This window comes from Ahaetulla prasina, chromosome 5 (genome assembly GCF_028640845.1).
Source record: "Ahaetulla prasina isolate Xishuangbanna chromosome 5, ASM2864084v1, whole genome shotgun sequence".
Classification (NCBI taxonomy): domain Eukaryota; kingdom Metazoa; phylum Chordata; class Lepidosauria; order Squamata; family Colubridae; genus Ahaetulla; species Ahaetulla prasina.
Window position 1 is genome coordinate 86,240,549 of NC_080543.1, and position 21,151 is coordinate 86,261,699.

Genomic DNA, 21,151 nt, shown 5'->3' on the forward strand with positions numbered 1-21,151 from the left:
AAGCAGAAGACAGAAGTGAGAAATTTCACTTTCCGACTTGCATTAATTTCATTCAGACATCACTTTTTGGCTTAATAACTTCTACAATAAAATATCAATTTGCAAAAATAAACAATAAATCCTTACTTGTTTGTCCATCATTGGTTGTTCATGCTTTATGGGAAAAATGGCATTTTCCCTCTATATTTCAAGGCTCCATTGTCATAGTGGGGAAAGCCATAAGTATAGAAATAATCTTTTTGGTGAAAAGCAACAGGAAGTCTACTTGCCCTCATCCCTGATACCAATTAAATACTATAGTGAACCTTTTGCAGAAGTAGAAAGAGAAGTATTGGTTCATGCGTCTTATCTCATATCTAGGAATTTCTATGAGTTTAACCTACTCATACCTAACCTTCAATACTGTCTGCTCTGAATAACAGTAATTTTGAGAAAAGGCAACTTTTCATCTACCATCCTTCAGAGAAAGGATGTACCTAGAAAGCTTTTTCCCCCATTCTCATTTCCCATTACCTGATCCTTTGAACTTGTAATATTTAGTGTTTTCTTTGAGTGGAAGCTTCCAAGATAGCAGATAATTTGATCAAAAGGGAAAATAATGTCTTTTACCTAGTTACCAATTGCCCATATTTTGGGATACCTTAAACAAGGGGTTCTGAAATGGGTTTTGTGGCTACTTAAAATAATACATGTTTTTGTGTATTTCCACCTATTAAGATTCTATATTATTTATTTAGGGTTATGTTGAAGAAGAAATAAATGTATATATTACTAAAACTCAGTGTTTGTTTGTAACCTTCAATTAGTTGCAATGGTGCCACAAGCACGATTTTTAAACCAAGGTACTTCAAATCTATTAATTTAAAGAATAGATATAAAATCTGAGACCCATGGAATTTAAATTTCAAAGATCTTCAGACCAGTTGTATTTTTAAAGTTGTGACCACTGCAGCACTGCCAGGGTCAGCTGTGGTCAAATGGTCATGAAGTTCAGTGCTCCCTGCAAGCTTCTTACAAGCAAAGTCAATATATAATATATAACAACAGAGTTGGAAGGGACCTTGGAGGCCTTCTAGTCCAACCCCCTGCCCAGGCAGGAAACCCTACACCATCTCAGACAGATAGTTATCCAAAATTTTCTTAAAAATTTCCAGTGTTGGAGCATTCACAACTTCTGCAGGCAAGTCGTTCCACTTATTAATTGTTCTAACTGTTCTAAGTTGCTTCTTTCCTTGATCAGTTTCCACCCATTGCTTCTTGTTCTACCCTCAGGTGCTTTGGAGAACAGTCTGACTCCCTCTTCTTTGTGGCAGCCCCTGAGATATTGGAACACTGCTATCATGTCTCCCCTAGTCCATCTTTTCATTAAACTAGACATACCCAGTTCCTGCAATCGTTCTTCATATGTTTTAGCCTCCAGTCCCCTAATCATCTTTGTTGCTCTTCTCTGCACACTTTCTAGAGTCTCAGCATCTTTTTTACATCGCAGCAACCAAAACTGAATGCAGTATTCCAAGTGTGGCCTTACCAAGGCATTATAAAGTGGCATTAACATTTCACGTGATCTTGATTCTATCCCTCTGTTTATGCAGCCCAGAATTGTGTTGGCTTTTTTAGCAGCTGCTGCACACTGCTGGCTCATATCTAAATGGTTATCCACTAGGACTCCAAGATCCCTCTCACAGGTACTGCTATTGAGCAAGGTACCACATATACCATATGTGCATTTTGGTTTTTTTTGCCTAAATGTAGAACCTTACTTTTTTCACTGTTGAATTTCATTTTGTTAGATAGCGCCCAATGTTCAAGTCTGTCAAGATCTTTCTGTAACTTGAGCCTATCTTCTGGAGTGTTGGCTATTCCTGCCAGTTTGGTGTCATCTGCAAATTTGATGAGTTCCCCATCTATCCCCTCGTCCAAGTCATTGATGAAGATGTTGAAGAGTACTGGGCCTAAAAGAGAGCCTTGGGGTACTCCACTGCATACTTCCCTGCATGTGGGAGGGAATCCAATGGGGAATCCAATAGGAAATTAGAATTCGGTCCCGCTCCTGATGCTTTTTTGCCCACCTATGGTTATTCTGTTTATCTCTAGATAAATAAATATTGGCAAATATTGACCCAACAAGTCACAGGCTGTCTAGTATCAAATAAAACAATAACAATTATAAGGCAAATAAAACGTCCTACTTTTCAATATGACTAATGACATTGCTTAGTTTAACATAATTTGGGGATTCTAAAAGCCGGGGGTGTCACTAAACTATGAGCTGTGAGAAATTTGAGGAAGGTTGCAAATATTTTTGGACTTAAATGCATAAATAACTCATTGCTGTTCTGCCTGGACAAGCCAGCTATTATGTTAGGAAAGTCAGGGGCATGGTATGATAGGGTGCTAATTTTCTTTGCTCCTATGCATTTGTACAGGCAAGAGGCCCACCCATAAATTGCAAAATCATAATTACGATCATCATTTAACATTCAACACATTAAACAGAAATGGATCATCACGCACAGACTCAACAATTAGAGCTTGTACATAGCCACTAAGTCTTTAGCTGTCTTGTTAAGCATGAAAAACATAACCTTTGTTATTTCAGGTCTTCCTGAAATTCATGGAACTGAAAATGTATAATCTGAGATGAATACTGAGCACATATAGCTTTACAATTATGCCTTCACCTATGTTTATTTGCCTCACAGACCCAACAAAATAAAATATTAATACATCAAGAATTCTGGACAACCCAACAATCACTGTTTATATGCAAAAGATTACCAAATATACAGTAAGATATATCAATGTATGTGAAATACATTGAGCACACACAAAAATAGAAATTCTGACTTCTCTATTAAGAAATTGAGCCAGGAAGCTTACAGTATGTCTTATTGTTGCTCCTCTCTCATTTTACTCTCTCATTTAGGGGAGCTGCCAGAGGATTGGAAAAGAGCTGATGTAGTTCCCATCTTCAAAAAAGGAAAAAAAACAGATCCAGGAAACTACAGACCTATCAGCCTGACCTCAATACCGGGGAAGATTCTGGAAAAGATAATCAAGCAACGAATCAGTGAACACCTAGAAGCAAACAAAGTAATAACCAAAAGCCAACATGGGTTTGTCAAAAACAGATCATGCCAGACTAATCTTATCGCATTCTTTGACAAAATGACAAAATTAGTAGACCAGAGGAATGCTGTCGATATAATTTACTTGGACTTCAGTAAAGCATTTGATAAAGTAGACCATAACCTACTACTAGATAAAGTAGAAAAATGTGGGTTAGACAGCACCACCACCAGATGGATTCGTAACTGGCTGACCAACCGCACTCAACGTGTAGTCCTCAACGGAACTACATCCACATGGAGGGAAGTATGCAGTGGAGTACCCCAAGGCTCTGTTTTAGGCCCAGTACTCTTCAACATCTTCATCAATGACTTGGACGAGGGGATAGATGGGGAACTCATCAAATTTGCAGATGACACCAAGCTGGCAGGAATAGCCAACACTCCAGAAGATAGGCTCAAGTTACAGAAAGATCTTGACAGACTTGAACATTGGGCGCTATCTAACAAAATGAAATTCAACAGTGAAAAAAGTAAGGTTCTACATTTAGGCAAAAAAAACGAAATACACCGATACTGTGTATGTGGCACCTTGTTCAATAGTAGTACCTGTGAGAGGGATCTTGGAGTCCTAGTGGATAACCATTTAGATATGAGCCAGCAGTGTGCAGCAGCTGCTAAAAAAGCCAACACAGTTCTGGGTTGCATAAACAGAGGGATAGAATCAAGATCATGTGAAGTGTTAGTGCCACTTTATAATGCCTTGGTAAGGCCACACTTGGAATATTGCATCCAGTTTTGGTCGCCACGATGTAAAAAAGATGTTGAGACTCTAGAAAGAGTGCAGAGAAGAGCAACAAAGATGATTAGGGGACTGGAGGCTAAAACATATGAAGAACGGTTGCAGGAACTGGGTATGTCTAGTTTAATAAAAAGAAGGACTAGGGGAGACATGATAGCAGTGTTCCAATATCTCAGGGGTTGCCACAAAGAAGAGGGAGTCGGGCTGTTCTCCAAAGCACTTGAGGGTAGAACAAGAAGCAATGGGTGGAAACTGATCAAAGAAAGAAGCAACTTAGAACTAAGGAGAAATTTCCTGACAGTTAGAACAATTAATAAGTGGAACGACTTGCCTGCAGAAGTTGTGAATGCTCCAACACTGGAAATTTTTCAGAAAATGTTGGATAACCATCTGACTGAGATGGTGTAGGGTTTCCTGCCTGGGCAGGGGGTTGGACTAGAAGGCCTCCAAGGTCCCTTCCAACTCTGTTGTTATATTACAGTCAGCGTAATAATAATAACTACTATTACATCCTTTTAACTAACATCATTTCATCTGTTATATGTTGCCAAATATACACTGCAGGGATTGCTGTACTACAAGTTATTTTAGATCAGACACTTTTTTCAGCGTTTTTAATTTCCCCCTTCCAACAACAATGAATGTCAAACTGGGATGCTGAAAAGTACATCTGTGAAAACAAATCTCTATTTTGCTAGATCAGTAATAACAGACATATCTGGATTTTTTCCAAAAAGCATGCAATTCCTGTTAATTATTGTGGAATTGTGGTATTACAGTATGGTTCCGATTGCTTTATGCTAATAGAAAAACATTTTAAAATGATATTTCAGAATGCACATTTGAAACATGTGTAAATAGGTGTTAAATTTTATGTATTATATTAACGTTCTAACAGAAAATAAGAGAATAAGACAGAAAAAAAATCAGAATACCATTGCAATCAATGTTTCATCTACCATAAAAGTCAGTTGTTGGGTGCAATAATTGATGTTGCTTTCTGTTTGGATCAGTAAAGATCCAAGGACCAAGTGATGGGAGGCAGTGCTTTCCTATATGGACCTGTAATGAGATCCCTTAGTGAACTTTAGTGAAAGTTGAGTTTGCACAAATGATGGCCAAATATATTTATACCTTTATATATGTTGTCTACTCAATCTTCCCTGATAATATTTTTCTTCCCTCCTAACCTTCAGCCTTAAGTCGTAGCTGGTACTGGGGTTTATCAGGGAGATGCTGCATATGATTACTAACTAGCTTCTGATTTAGTGAATCATCAGCGTATTTCTTGCAATGAATTAGCAAGCTATAAGTACATCAGCCTAGTTGTTACTTGCATCAAAAGAACAAAAGATGGATCCAGAACGTTCTGATCTACTGGTTTGATTTCATGATCAATAAATTGATTTGAAGAACTGACTCTAATATTTGCTCTGTTCTGATTTATTTGAAACAATAGCAACTTTGATGTTTTCCTTTAAATCATAGCCCTGCAAAACTTGTTGATTATTCATTTGCCCAGAGGTTGGAACTCTTCCTTATCCCTCCACCCCAGGCTCCTGGGTCCTATAACTTTCTTCTCTTTCCTCCCTCTCAACAGATTTCAGTATCCTGTTTCGAAAGCTTGCCTCTATACAGTACACTTTTATAACCTATTTCCCCTATTATAGCATGTTGCCTCGGTTAGAGGTACTTGGAAAATGTCTTGTGGAAAATTGCCAATATGCTCTCATTGCTCTTTCACAACTCACAGAAACTTTAAAATACAACAGAGAATGATTTGGCAGCCAATAAAGTTTCCTTGGAATATCAATACTTTTGTTTAAATTCTTTACAATTCATTCTGTTGCTACTCAGATTTTTTTTTATAAGCCACTATATAAATATGCTGAAATACATTTCATACATGGTATCCTGAAACATGTTTATCATATGAATATCTAAGTTCAACTTTATTAGATAACTTTAGCAGAGATTGAATTTTGTATGCAACTACAGTATCATTAAATTCTCTAAGAGGATCCAAAACTATCCAAATATGGTCTCTGTCACCATATGTACACATCAACAAGATCCCTATTTTTCTCAGCCAATATAAGCTACAAACACTCCTTAAGACACACATAGACCGTATTAACACAACACGCTTAATCAACTTGCTGATAGGCTCAGTAGCTGCATTTATACAAACAAAGCTTGGTTATTTTCAATTATGAGGTTGGGCTTTGGGGAGAAGGTGTTAGTGTTTTATAGAGCCTCAACTATTTGGTTCGTTTATGACTATATGTCTTCTGTGAACCCTAATATCCCTGGTAAGTCTGTTGTCCAAATTCTGAAAGATAACTGCAACTCTCTCCTTCTCTTACACGCCTGCCACACATCCATCCACCACATAGCCCTTATTAGTGCTGCACTTTACAGTTTAGCTGTCCAGGCAGTGTTCTGCTGCCCCGACCAGATTTCAGAATCACATCTAGAATGCCTCCTACTATACTATCAAAATGTAATGACAACAGTGTGACATGCAGTTTCTAGGCTTGGGCAGTATTATGTGATTGCAACATCACTGCTGCTCTATGTAGTTTGCCTTTAAAGGTAAAGGTTCCCCTCATACATATCTGCTAGTTGTTCCCGACTCTAGGGGGCAGTGCTCATCTCCATTTCAAAGCCAAAGAGCCAGCGCTGTCTGAAAAATTTTCCGTAGTCATATGGCCAGCATGACTAAACACCAAAGGCTTACGGAACACTGTTACCTCACAAAAGGCTTATGGAATGCTGGTCCCTATTTTTCTACTTGCATTTTTTTACGTGCTTTTGAACTGCTAGGTTGGCAAAAGCTGGGACAAGTAACGGGATCTCACCCTGTTACACGGCACTAGGGATTCAAACCACTGAACTGCCGATCTTTCGATTGACAAGCTCAGCATCTTAGCCACTGAGCCACCATGTCCCTAAACCACTACAATAAAGCAGCATTTCTCTACCCAGCAAATGTCTACCTGCTTCTATTGAACTTGTTGACACCTAAAGCTATTCTTAAAATTTTTTCAGTGCGCTGTATTTCTGTAAAAATCTGAAAAAATACCTGTCATTGCTTTGTATTTCTTCACAAGACTGCCCAAGGAATTAAATATTGCTGGGGGGGAGGGAGGGAGGGAGAGAGAATACATGCACACAGTCTACATGTGAGTTCCTCCCCTAAGAATTGTTAGTTTCCCCCCAGAAAATAAGCATCCAGCAGTTCTTCTTTCAAGATTTGCCAACTTTTGGGGAATCTCTTATTTTGTTCTCTTGTTGCTATCAGTGTTTTCCAGTCATGACTCTGATGTTTGTATATCTTTGGAATGAAATCTGAAAGCAATCATTGCATTTTTTAATTATTTTTTTTATTTGCATTTATATCCCACCCTTCTCCGAAGACTCAGGGCGGCTTACACTATGTTAGCAATAGTCTTCATCCTATTTGTATATTTATATACAAAGTCAACTTATTGCCCCCAATAATCTGGGTCCTCATTTTACCTACCTTATAAAGGATGGAAGACTGAGTCAATCTTGGGCCTGGTGGGACTAGAACCTGCAGTAATTGCAAGCAGCTGTGTTAATAACAGACTAATAATAATAATAAATTTCCATTCAATAAATTTATAATCGTTTAAATATTTTTTCTTGGTTGCTCGTTTCATTCTCCAGCTAACTGCTCCATGGTTTTGAGCTGGTTTCCTACTAAACCCTTTGATAGTGTCTTTGAAAGACTATCCTATCTGTTTTTTTCATGCAAATAGTATTACAAACTGCACTTCTGGAACAAACAGTGGACTAGAGGAGCTATTTTTTTTAGCAGGATATTAGCAGGATTTCTTTCCCTCCAAGCAAAGCCTAATTAAGCATACTTGTTTAAAAGAACATGCATAATAATCTGTATCTTGTTTTATATACACATACACACACATAATTACATTCAATATTTTTTTATGTGTGTGTGTGTGTGTGTATATATATATTGTATATATATATATATATATATATATATATATATATATATATATATATATATATATATATATATATATATATATTGTATACACACACACATACACACATAGAAATGCCAGCACAGCTCTGAGATTCAGTTCCTTATCATTTTTATTTTTGCTGATGTAGTAAGATGAAAATCAGAGAGAGTCTCACCCTTTTGTCTGCCTATGACTTAATCACAGGGTGTGGGGAGACATACTATAAGCTTGTAGCTGCTAAACCAAAATCTTATACAGAAATCCTTGAATGGTTTTCATTTTGGGGATCCTCTAAATTAGGACTACCATCTCCATCATTCTCAGCTGGCTTAGACAAACTCTGCTATCTGAGGATGTTTGGAGAGGTCTATAATTTGGTATATGGTACTAAATTGGAAATGTCTGTAAAGGGGATACATGTACAAATAAAAAACCATGCTTTCTTTGCAGTGAGAAACATTTCAGAGTTCAAGAGAAAAAACTATTTAGAAAACATATAAATCTTTATTATGGATTTTGTATGTGTGGCTCATCCTTTCCACTTGATATGGATCTATACATTCAAGGTTTATATAGGAATTGCTCATAATTTCAGTACAATGGGAGAGAAAAGATAAGTTCTATACTTGATTAATTCTGTGAATACAGAGGTTTTAAGCAAGGAAACAAAAGTATTAACACAGCCTAAGCAGAAGAATGCTTGCTTCATTATATATTGTATATATGTAGCCCAAAATAGGAAAAATATGTGCTAAGGAAGTTGATTTGGCTCATATGTTGCTATGAATATACCTAGGCATATCTTGAAATAATATTTGGTTATATAGCCAGAGTAAATAGATTTTCCCTTATAAAATAAATGACATGCATTGCTCAGTTAAGGAATTCAAACAATTTTATTTTTTACATTAGAATAAGTAGATGTTCCAAACAGATTATATTTTTTTAAACTTACTAAACTTAAACTTACTAGCTTATTAAGGCTAGGTTTAAGAATTGTTTTTCAGTAGCACAGTATGTAGAATAATAATTCTATAGGCAATGACTAGAGGAGGGCAACAGATAAATAGAAAAGTTTATTCAACAACAATTTTGGATTTATCCCATAGGTGCAAATACCAGTAGAGTTGGTTACAATAATTACAAATGTGCATAGCACAATGTGTTTATTTTTCATTGTTGTATGCTTTATATATATTTCCATATATGATTAAACTTTAATTTTTTTTGCCCACCTAAAGCATTTTGTTCCTTATACAGTCTTTTGAATATTCAGACATGCACATTTATTTATTACCTTGGTTTCTTCGTACAATATGGGTTTGTTTAGAGATAATGGAAAAGGGCGCTTATATGTTCCCTATATTTCAGCCACTTCTATTGCCTCTGAAGTAGAATTTAAATGTTAACACAGGGATCATCATCGACCTAAGCTGTTTAATAAGAGATAGAGAGATAAAATATTGTGATGGCCATGTTTTGAGAAAATGTGGCTTTTGTTTGTTATTGACTCTGAACAGGCAGTCCTTCTACACCACCTGGGATAGTTGTTTGCCTATAGAGGCAGGTAAAGGAGTGGAAATGTAGTAATCTAGAAGCCTAAATTTGGTTGGAGACATTATTTTTGCTGGTGGACCTGAATGAACAGTCACTAGCTTTGCTGAGCCCTAGACTGGATTTAGTAGTAGAGACAAGGATTCTGGTGCATACAGATATTAACATTCTGCTTAACTATAGATAATAAGAGGGACATTAATAATCAGTCAAAGCTAATTGGCTGATAGTTGGTGGTGAAATACTGCTTTCCACAGGGTGGCCCAAAAGAACGTACAGATTCAATCCAGTGGTTCTGTTAAGAGGCTATGCATGACATTAGAACAGGGAAGAACATTAGACTGGAATGTATACACAAAAGCGGGACCATTCCTTTCCTCCAGGGACAACTTTCAATCTTTTAAACATGCAAATAAAAAAAAGTCATAGCCTTGGGCAGGTGGCATTTCAAAGTTTTTTTTCCAGAAAATGGAGGGTTATTAGGGGAGTCTATAAAGGCTTTTATGTTGTGATAGAAATCATAGAATGCTTAACAGACGAGATCTTGACTAGAGTAAACAGTTTTGAATTGGAGGAAAAAGCACATGATTTAACAAGAATGACTGGAACGCTATTGATATAGGCTATGGGGGTGTTTCCCAACCTTGGCAACTTTAAGATGTGTGGACTTCAACTCCCAGACTCCCCCAGCCAGGATAGGGGAGTGGAGTAACAGACTCTTTTAAGTTCAACAATATTCCTCCTTCCTTCCCTCCCTTTTATAGTCAAAAGAGCTAAGGTGGGACTAGTTTAAGTTTCTTTCTAATGTCTTCTTATCTTAACCTTAAATGATAATTTTCTAACTGGTATCACATAGTTTCTCCAAGGATATCTCTACAAGCATAATTAGTCTGGTAGCCTTTCAAGATTTGTTACATGAAATATAATTAGTCTGGTAAGCTTTCAAGATGCTGTTATGTGACCATTTGGAAACTGAAGAGCTGGGGTGGTAGTGGTCAAGAAAGCACCTGAATTCAGTCCTTCTGTTTCTATGTCTATTTTCTGAGCAAACAACATAGAAGATAATGGAAGAAACAAGGAGCACTGTAATGCATCATGTTTAACACAAGAAATAGCAAACTCACTGCTGATGAGGCTAATGAGAATGGCTTTTTAATATAATGCAGCAACACCAGAGGGCAGAAGACTAGCATGAAATAAAGGGAAACCAAAGCCAGGATTCGGAATTGGGGAACCTGAGGATGTGAGAAACACACAGCTTCACCAAGTTGGCTCCACAGGTACATGCAAAACCAAAATAATAATAATTATTGGTATAAATATTAATAGAGAAACCAGAAGCTAAAAGGCAAGTTCAGATCTCAGTGGCAACTTGAACAGAGATGATAGAAGGCAGAGCACCAGATTTAACATACTGAAAAAGAGTACATACTGAATATCCTGAAACTGGGTCAGGGATATGGTATGACCCAATAGTATAAAACTGAAAATCAACATTTGCAGTAGGAATTTCCTGAAAAACAGGACAAAGGAAAAGTTTAGCTGCATCTTAAAGAAGGTAATCAGAGAGCCAGTTTGGTCTAGCGGTTAAAGGACTACTAGAAATTAGAAATGAGGAGTGTGAGTTTTAGTCCTATTCCAAGGCATTAAAGTAACTTTGGGCAGTCATAATTTCTCAGCTCAACACATCTTACAGGGTTATGTTGTAGGGGAAAGAGGTGGCAGAAGATGCATTAGGCATGTTTGCCGCCTTGAGTTATTTATAAAGTAATAAAAAATCATGATTGGAAAAATATTCAGCAAGAGATAGGGTTGAACACCTGGATAATTCAAAGGAGGAAATATGGATGATTAACATTTGCTGAAATAATAGCATTGAAATGTCAATTATTTTGTACTAGATAGACTGTACTCTTCTCTTTCTGGTGTGTTTTTTTACACTAAATGTCAAAGGAAGAAGAAGAAAATGTTTTGCTTCTCATCCAAGAAGCTTTAGGTTGTGTCACAACTGATGAAGCTTCTTGGATGAGAAGCAAAATGTCTTTTTCTTCCTCAAAGAAAAAACAAGGTGTGTTTTGAAAAAACCACCTTTGAGACAACTATGACCTGGATGATTAAGAATCTCCTTAGAAATTTTGACACTAAGGCTGGAATTTTATAGGGACTGGAAATATATACCAACTATTATCATATTTCAGTAAACTTAGTTTTAGGGAATTACAAAATTATATTATGCAGGTCCCAAGATGTCGATGGAGCATAGAGTTCAAATCTAACACCAGCACCCAAACTTGATATATGGGATTCCAAATCATACCAACCATCATTGGGAATTTCTGAGAAGACAGTAGTGTTGGAGGAGACCAGCATCACACATAGCTAGAGGGTAATAAGTTATTTGTATCATCTGCATCAGTAAATAATTAAGAATACTGTACACTTATCTCAGTAGCACTGATGTAGGTGCTGTCCAGCAATATTTCTTTGTTTCAACCACTTGTTTCTTTAATATATCATTAGGTGTTTTTTGCAGATTCCTTGTAGGAGACCATTTTTGCATGCTTTTTCTGCCCCCAAATTATAACCTCCCCCAAAATATTCATCTTTCTAAAATTCCTTTAAAATACATTTTTTGCCAATATGAAAAGTTGCCTTACTAGGAACTGCCCAGTTGGATCTTAATGCATCCATCTATTCTATTCACATGGTTTTTTTTTTAATATTATGAGATCCATAAGTTATTATGTATATTGAGCTGAGCTCTTCCTGGAAAATCAGGAGCCACCAGACCATGTGAGCTAGACCTTATTGGCTCTTATGAGTTCCACTCACTAATTCTCATGATTTTTAAAAGGTTTAGAGTCTCTAGATCTCTGTCAAGTCACATATCTTCTTTACACAATTATCTTCACCAGGCTGGGCTTGGAGTAGAGGTCAGCAAGGGCAAGAAATGCGATAAGACTGAAGTTGTTGAATGAAGCCAGATCCCATTTCCCAAACTACACTGTTTCCAAATCTACTGCAGAACCAATTGTTGAGGACTATCAATTCTGCATCCAGTGAGTACAGAAAGTCAACAGCTAATTTTTTTATTTAGCAATGATTGTTTGATCTGCTCTGTAGAAACAAACATTGGGAGGGTTGTGTACTAAGAAGCATGCATAGCACAGTGTATCCATTTCTCAATGCTTTAATATATTAATTTGCTTTCTAGAGTTAAACTTTACATTTTTTTGCACAAAGACAGTTAGTTCCCTGTATGGCTTTTTAAAACACTAAAAAGTCATTGTCCAATCCTAGAATATCATGGCCTAGATACTAATTTATTACCTTGGCTTTCTTGTTTGCGATCTGTATTCTTAGAGATAAGACTCTACTTAGAAGGGATTGTCTTCAGTACATCTGAAGCAAACAAAAAAACTTCTACGCACCTGCACAGTATTTATCAGAAGTAAAAGCTTTCCGACAGGTATTTCTGGAAAGGATGGAAGATCTTCCAAGCTGACTTTTTAAGCAAGTTCTCTGCCACCCCAACTTTAGAAATCAAGTATTGGTGAGAAGAAAAAAGTTAGACTCAGTAACTGTAATAAATAATGAATAAAAATTAATTCATATTGGGAAAAAAGAGCATTTGAATGCTACCTATTTCTCTGTCTTCACTAGTCTAGACAACAATTATTCATTTAGTTTATGGATAGCTACAAAATACTGTTTTCGAAAAAATAAAAATCAGAATGGCCAGGAAGATGGGAGGCAATAAAAACATACAGGATCGGTAATGGAATTCAGCTCCGAATCAAACCTTGATCCGAAATAGTTCAAAGAACTTTCTGAATCCAAAAGCTGCGGGATATCGACCTGATAACAAAATACACCACAGCTCGTTGCGCAATCTTAAAGCGAGCGTTTGTTGAGGGTTGCGCAGCCCCAGGGCGTCTATTTGAGTCGTAGCGGACAACGCGCAAAGGTGGAGCGTGGGGACTCCAGAAAGGTCAAACTTGGAGGGAGGGCCTAAGGCACGGAGGAGGAGGTAGGACTCGCTTTCTCCTGCCAAATTAGGCTGTAATCACGGAATAAGGCTTAGTAATAGCAAGCGAGGATGCCGGAAGGCACGCGTGGGGCCACCCAGCCCATGAACTAGAGCCGAGCCGCACGTCCCGCGGGAGTGGAGGCCTGCGGCAAGAGAACGGGCTGAGATACCGCCGTTGCCAGAGCTGAGCAAGGGAGCGCTGTGTCTAGGGGTGGACCTAGGCGCTGGTTCGCGGGGCGGCTGGAGTAAAACTCGAGCGGCGTCCTCCGGCCAGCGCCAGCGTTCGAGGCAGCAGCCCGCGGAATAAAAGGCGGCAGCAGCGGCGCGAAGGAAGGAGAGATCGAGCGGCTCTTGCGCCGCTGCCGTCGGGATGTCCGCGCACAGCCTGCTCAACAGCGTCTTCTCGTGCTCCTCCTCGCCGGCTACTGCCGGCAGTCCTCCACTCTGCTCCAAGAGCTTGTCCAAGCGGGGACTTCGCCAGACCCGCAGTCTGGACCCCGCCGTGATCGGACGCTCCGGCGGGGAAGAAGGGACGGCGCTGGAAAGTTCTGGCCGCTCCGTGAGGGCCAAAGCGACGAGTAGTCCTTCGGCCGAATACTTGGCGGCCTTTTCTTCGCGCGCCCTGCTGCGCCCGCCCGGCGGGGGGCAAAGCGCCTTCTCGCTCTCCGTGCCCAGCACGCCCCTGGACAAGTCGCCCTCGGGCAGTTTCCACTTTGACTATGAAGGCCCTCGAGGCAAGAGGCTCACGGCGTGGGAGCTGCCTTTCTTGGCGCGCGCGCCCTCAGCCTCGGCTCTCAGCAGCGGCTACGGGGGCAGCGGGGCCAACAGCATCTTCTTTTCCCCCAGAAAGTGGCTCCAGCAGAGGAAAGGACAGCATCTGCCCAGCAGTCACGCCTCTTCCTACGTAGTGTGGAAAGCCGAGGTAGGAGCGTTGTCTTTAAAGCTTAGATTAATCATTGACCCTCTCACCACAGTCGGGTAACTTTTCAGTTAGGAGCTATAGTGGGGCTGATGGGTTGAGGACTTTAAATTAAAATGTCCTGGTTTATGAACTCTGCTGACCTTAGGTAATTATCCTCATCTGTGAAAAGGAATTGATAATCTTGTCTCAATAAAGGGGAATATTTGTAGCTCAGGGTTGAAATAAGGGGTCTTTGGTGCTCTCTAAGCTCCATGGTTGTTTTCTTGCAAAAGTTAAAAGTACTCAAACTGCCCCGATGATAGTTTATCTAGCTTGGGCAATGAAACGTCTGTAAGAAAAACAACCAAGCTCAGAGAACACTAAGGATCCCTCAATTTTGCCTCAGTTATAGAACAGGTTTGTAATTCTCAAGGTACCATATATACAACTATATATAAATACTATGTTAGTATTTGAAACTTTTAGACAAATGCATAATGATCTTTGCAATCTAAAATGGATCCAGAACAGGATGGAGAACCTTTAACCCGCCAGATGTTTGTTGATTCAGCAGTCTCAGTTGACATGATGAATGGGTGTAAGGGTATTGCAATTCAGCCCAAGAAAGCACATGCTTCAAATACTGTACTTGTTGAGAATATTGTTGTCCCATGTTGAGTGAGGGAATGTTCATCCTTCTCCATCATAAGAGTCTTCAAAAACGTATTTTATCAGTATCAGGTTTGCCTGGATGTGTGCCTTAAATATGGATACTTCTTTTTTCACCCTTTCTACCTTTCTCACAACTTCATTTGTTTAATTATGTTTAAACTTTATCCTAAGAGTTTAGTATGCCTGTATAAGAAAGTTTTTCCTCCTACATCGTTATTTTTTCTTGTTGCCAGGTTGCATCTCTTTGGTGATGTAATGGCATGACTGTGTTCTGTCCTAATTACATATAGTTTACAAAAATAATGGATAACATAAACTTGAGTGTTCAAAGAAAAACTCACCTCCCAAAGCATACAATTAATGTGCATAAATTGCAATTAGATTTTTATTGTCTAATCATACTGAATGTAGTCAAATATATATATTGGATTTCAAGAAATGATGTATTTCCAATAAACTGAGCAATAGATAAGCAAAATTCTGCAACATAACAAACTAATGGGAAAAAGGCACCAAGATGGATAGGAGGTTTTTAAAAAAAGCAGTTAAGAGCAAATCACAAATCTAATGACAAAAGAAAGAGGACAACAATATATAAGTGACATTTTTTATTAATAATTTGGATAAAGAGATGGGATAATCTTACCAGATTTGTAGATGACACATACAAGATGGAATACATAATACTACAAAAACAAAATTCAATATGATCATGACAAGCTGAAGGATGCACTGAAAATACAGAAAGAAAAATTAGTAGAAACAAATGCATATTTAAATTCACATTGTAATTTATAGGACATCCAAATCCACCAAGACTCTGGCAGCTTACAAATTTAAAAGTAAAGAACATTATTAAAAGAATGAAGATAATAAACCCTCTTTCTCCATAAAAAGTGAGCCTGGAAGGACTTAAGAAGCACAGATTAACTGCAAGGGTATGGATGATGGATTCCTGGTCAGATAGTAAATCTGAAAAAAAACTTGGAATAGAATTTGGTTACACACTTAATGAGTCAGTAATGTGACATGGATGTAAAGTATGTAAAGCAGGGGTCTCCAACCTTGGTCCCTTTAAGACTTGTGGACTTCAACTCCCAGAGTTCCTCAGCCAGCTTTACTGTTAAAGGGACCAAGGTTGGAGACCCCTGAGGTAAAGGACTATCACATGGAAGAAGGATATGATTTGTTCTCTGAACTGTCAGAGTACAACTTACAAAATCATGGTCTTAAGCTGCAAGAACATAATTTTCATTTGAGTGTTAGTAAAAAACAATAAGCATAGTCTGACAGTGGAGTCATTTACCTCCTAGACAGTGGCAGGATCCTCTTTGTTTTTAGTGTGTTTGAGCAGACCTGTATCTGGAAGGCTTTAAACTGGATTTCCTAATTTTATGAACTCAATAATTTTAACTCCATACCTAAATGGCTCATTCCAACTGTGTGAATCTAATATACTTGATTAGCTATAACTTCTCCCAGTCTCCCTGAGTTTCCACATATATAGACATCAACCAGCGCCCTTCTTCCCTGGCCTCCCTGCCTTTGCAAATATACACCCTGTGACCTCTTTCCCCAACATCCTAATGTTTGCACACACACATGCATCCAGTAATTCTCCACTTCCCTGGCCTCCCTGCACTCGCAACATGTACCCTGTACCTTCTTTCCCTGGCCTCCCTGTGCTCATACACACATGCACCCAAGCAGTGCCATGCTACCCTGGCTTCCCTGCACTTGCACATACGTTTCCACAATTCTCTCCTGGGTCTCCCTGCATTTGCACACACATGCATCCACTGGCATCCTTCTTTCCTGGCCTCCCTTGCTCACATACATCCAGATACACATGCATGGACCCCACCCCCTCCTCCTGCACTTGCACACATGCATCCTTCATCCTCTTGCCCCAGTCTCCCTGAGTTTATGCCACACTGCATCACTCCCTCACCCAACACACTTGCATGCGGACTGCACAGGCCTTCCAGGCCTCCCTTCCATTGTCTGGGAGTCACTCTGCTTCCTGCTTTATGACTTTGGGGTAAAACAGCAACCGGGATTGCCTAGATTGCCATTGTTAAATGAGTCATGTTATGCCACACTTTATGACTGCATCACTTAACAACAACTTAAGGGCCGCCGTGTGGCTCAGGCTGTAAGAAGCCTGTTACTAAACATAGCTGCTTGCAATTACTGCAGGCTCGAGTCCCACCAGGCCCAAGGTTGACTCAGCCTTCCATCCTTTATAAGGTAGGTAAAATGAGGACCCAGATTGTTGGGGGGGCAATAAGTTGATTTTGTATATAAATATACAAATAGGATGAGACTATTGCCTTACACAATGTAAGCCGCCCTGAGTCTTCGGAGAAGGGTGGGATATAAATGTAAATAAATAAAAAAAACAACAGCAATTTTGTTGTCAGTTGCCATTGTAGCATTGCAATTGAGTTGTTGATTAATAAAAGTTTGCAGAACCTGCATGTGTGAATTTATTTACTGTTGAGCAAAAATATTTTTGACACAAAATTTTATAATTAGTGGCAGACAAAAAAGAACCAAGAGTTTAGGCCTATATTTATCATAAAATATAGTGCATTTCTATTACAGCAGCAGTATTGTTTCAGTAAAATAACTGTATAAAATCTATTTAATCTAGGACTTCCTACTGAGCTCTCCTTTTTGTTTGCCTCCTCTTCCTCCATTTTAAAGTCGGGGTGAATCTACAACTTATTGGTTGAATGTGGTGCACCTCCCAAAATCCTCTAGCCTGTAGTTTCAAAAAGAAATATATCCGCCTGGCTTGCCTGAGAAAAGGAGAGAACAGTTTGTCACATCCTTCTGTAGCCGTTTTTGGCAATGCCTTTACAGTTCTCTTCACATGGGCAGAGTAAGAAGTCTTCTAGATAGCACTGGCAAGAAGGAGAAGGAAATAAAATGGTATGGGCTCTGACTGTGTGGAAGAAGATTGCAAATCTCTGTTATAGGTAATACAGTATATGTAAGAATTTTGAACAATTACAAATATGTACATTCTTCTTGTGTTCTGCATAGGCAGAATTACTGATGCATTTAGGCTAAGGATCTAATTAATTTTATTTATAAAATAAACGTAGCTCAGTTGGCCATAAGGATAAACCTAAACCCTTAGTTAGATAGAACCATTATTTATTCAGTTCAAAGGTCATCCCAAAACTGAACTTTACATTAGGGTAGATTTTTTTTAAAAAAAGAAACAACTTGCATTTTTCTCAAGTGACAATGTTCCTAAAAGTATAGAAACTTTTTAAAAGTTCTAAAATGTGTTCTTTCGTTAAACATATGCTTTTTATTTATTCATACAACTTCTTAAAAGACGTACTAGGGAAAATTATTGCTAATTTTGGTATCTTGCTGCGCCGGTTGGGGGGATTGGAAGTGGGAGGCACCGTTTATCGGTGGTTCTCCTCCTATCTCTCTGACCGGTCGCAGACAGTGTTGACAGGGGGGCAGAGGTCGGCCGTGAGGTGCCTCACTTGTGGGGTGCCACAGGGGTCGATCCTCTCGCCCCTTCTGTTCAACATCTATATGAAGCCGTTGGGTGAGATCATCAGTGGCTTTGGGGTGAGATACCAGCTGTATGCTGATGACGCTCAGCTCTACTTTTCCACCCCGGGCCACACCAACGAAACTGTTGAAGTGCTGTCCCGGTGTTTGGAAACCGTACGGGTCTGGATGGGGAGAAACAGGCTCAAGCTTAATCCCTCCAAGACGGAGTGGCTGTGGATGCCGGCACCCCAATTCAGTCAGCTGCAGCCGCGGCTGACTGTTGGAGGCGAGTTATTGGCCCCAAAGGATAGGGTGCGCAACTTGTGTGCTCCTGGATGAACGGCTGTCGTTTGAAGATCATTTGACGGCCGTCTCCAGGAGGGCCTTCCACCAGGTTCGCCTGGTTCAGCAGTTGCGCCCCTTCCTTGATCGGGATGCCTTGTGCACAATCACTCATGCGCTCGTTACCTCCCGCTTGGATTATTGTAATGCTCTCTACATGGGGCTCCCCTTGAGGTGCACCCGGAGGCTTCAGTTAGTCCAGAATGCAGCTGCGTGGGTGATAGAGGGAGCTTCGCGTTGCTCCCATGTAACACCGCTCCTGCGCAGACTACACTGGCTACCTGTGGCCTTTCGGGTGCACTTTAAGGTTTTGGTCACTACCTTTAAAACGCTCCATGGCTTAGGGCCTGGGTACTTACGGGACCGCCTGCTGTTACCTCATGCCTCCCACCGACCCGTACGCTCTCACAGAGAGGGACTTCTCAGGGTGCCGTCCGCCAAGCAATGTCGGCTGGCGGCCCCCAGGGGAAGAGCCTTCTCTGTGGGGGCTCCCACCCTCTGGAACGAACTTCCCCCGGGTTTACGCCAAATACCTGACCTTCGGACTTTCCGCCGCGAATTGAAAACACATCTATTTATTCGCGCAGGGCTGGCTTACATTTTATTGGTTTTAAATTTTCTATTATTAAGGGTTTTTTTAGTTTTATATATTTTAAAGTTTTTAGGCCAACTATATAATAAGTTTTTTAATCTGTATTTTAACTGTATATTGTACGTTTGTTTTACTTTGGCTGTACACCGCCCTGAGTCCTTCGGGAGAAGGGCGGTATAAAAATCGAATAAATAATAATAATAATAATTATTATTATATTCCTCATCCATATTTTATTTTATTTACTTATTTATTTAAAACATTGCCCATCTTACATTGAACTCAGTGTGGTTCGCAATCAGCAATTAAAGCAACACAATACAAAAATACATTAAAACCATAAACATTAAAAAAAACTGGCAACAAAGTTAAACTTTTAACATAAAGTCCCTCATAAAATCCTCTCACTTGAATGAAATGCTAGGTCCGTGATGGCGAACCTATGGCATGCGTGCCACAGCTGGCACGCAGAGCCCTCTCTGCGGGCATGTGAACCGTAGCCCAGCTCAGCTGCACATGCACACATGCCGGCCAGCTGATTTTTGGGATGTGCAGTGAGTGGGGTGCATGTGGGAGACTGTGTACATGCACAGGGGGTAGCGCAGGAGGTGCGGCACGTCCACCCCACAGCCTGTTTTTGGGTGCAGGAGGCTACAGGGAGGCTTCCTAGGCCCAAAATGGGTGGTGGTGGGGGTCGCGGCAGGGGTGGGTTCAGCCAGTTCGAACTGGTTCATGTGAACCGGATGCTAATTTTACATCTGGTTTGCCAAACCGGTAGTTGCAAGGACCTGCTGGCCCTGCCCACCCTGCCACGCCCCTCCCAGGAGTCTCCACATGGCCCCTTTTGGATGCCAGATAAGTGCAGGACCTGCATGAAGGTTCTGGGAGGGTGAAAAATGGGCCTCCCGGATGTACAGAACCGGGCCCATTTCTGATCTCTGGAAGGCCTCTGGAGCCTGGGGGAGGCCGTTTTCATCCTCCCGGAGGCTCGCAAAAAGTCTCCAGAGCCTGGGAAGGGAAAATGGGCCTCCTGGAAGTCCGGAACCTCCCTCACCATGGTGCAGGAGGCTGAGTACTCCACGCCCACCAGGGCCATACCCAACCAGCAACTGGACAGAGAACCGGGTGCTAAAGATTTTGAATCCCACCCCTTGCGCGTGCATGCGTGGGGGGGCGTGGGGGGATCACGTGCACATGCACAGGGGGTGGGGGGGTCATGTGCGCATGCACAGAGGGTGCATTGCATTATGGGTTCCGGCACGCGCGCATGCTGTCGGCACACGAAGAGAAGATTAGCCATCACTGTGCTAGGTCTTTGATCGTTTTTGGAAGGTTAGGAGGAAAAGGCCTGTTGAACTTCAGGGGAACAGTATCTATAGGGTAGGAGCTGTCACAGTAAAGACATGCTTTCTAGCTCCCAATGATGGCAATGCTAAAGGGAAGAGATTAGGAACGTGGCCACCTCATCTGAACTGGTAAGATTGATAGATGTCCTTAGGGAGAGCTAGACCTGCAGATCCTGTGCCATGTAGGGCTTCACATCACTTCTAGTAGCAGGTTGTTCTTTAAAGTTCTGTTCAAAGGTGTGTTTTCAGTTTGTAGATTCAATTTATTCCATACATAGTTGAAATGAGCATACAGAACTCTTT

At 40.2% G+C, this 21,151-nt stretch overlaps 1 protein-coding gene across 5 annotated transcripts in view; it reads left to right on the forward strand.

Annotated features, from left to right (window-relative positions):
- The first annotated feature begins 12,316 nt into the window (after positions 1-12,316).
- The window catches only part of ARHGAP6 (Rho GTPase activating protein 6), a 296,071-nt gene continuing 287,236 nt past the window's right edge, over positions 12,317-21,151 (forward strand). The window contains exon 1 of one of the 5 annotated variants that reach the window (XM_058184503.1): positions 12,317-14,392. In XM_058184503.1, coding sequence (XP_058040486.1) covers positions 13,841-14,392 — 552 coding nt within the window. In that variant the 5' untranslated portion in view covers positions 12,317-13,840. The remainder of the gene's footprint in view (positions 14,393-21,151) is intronic. The other 4 variants (XM_058184506.1, XM_058184504.1, XM_058184507.1 and 1 more) reach the window with 4 other exon arrangements.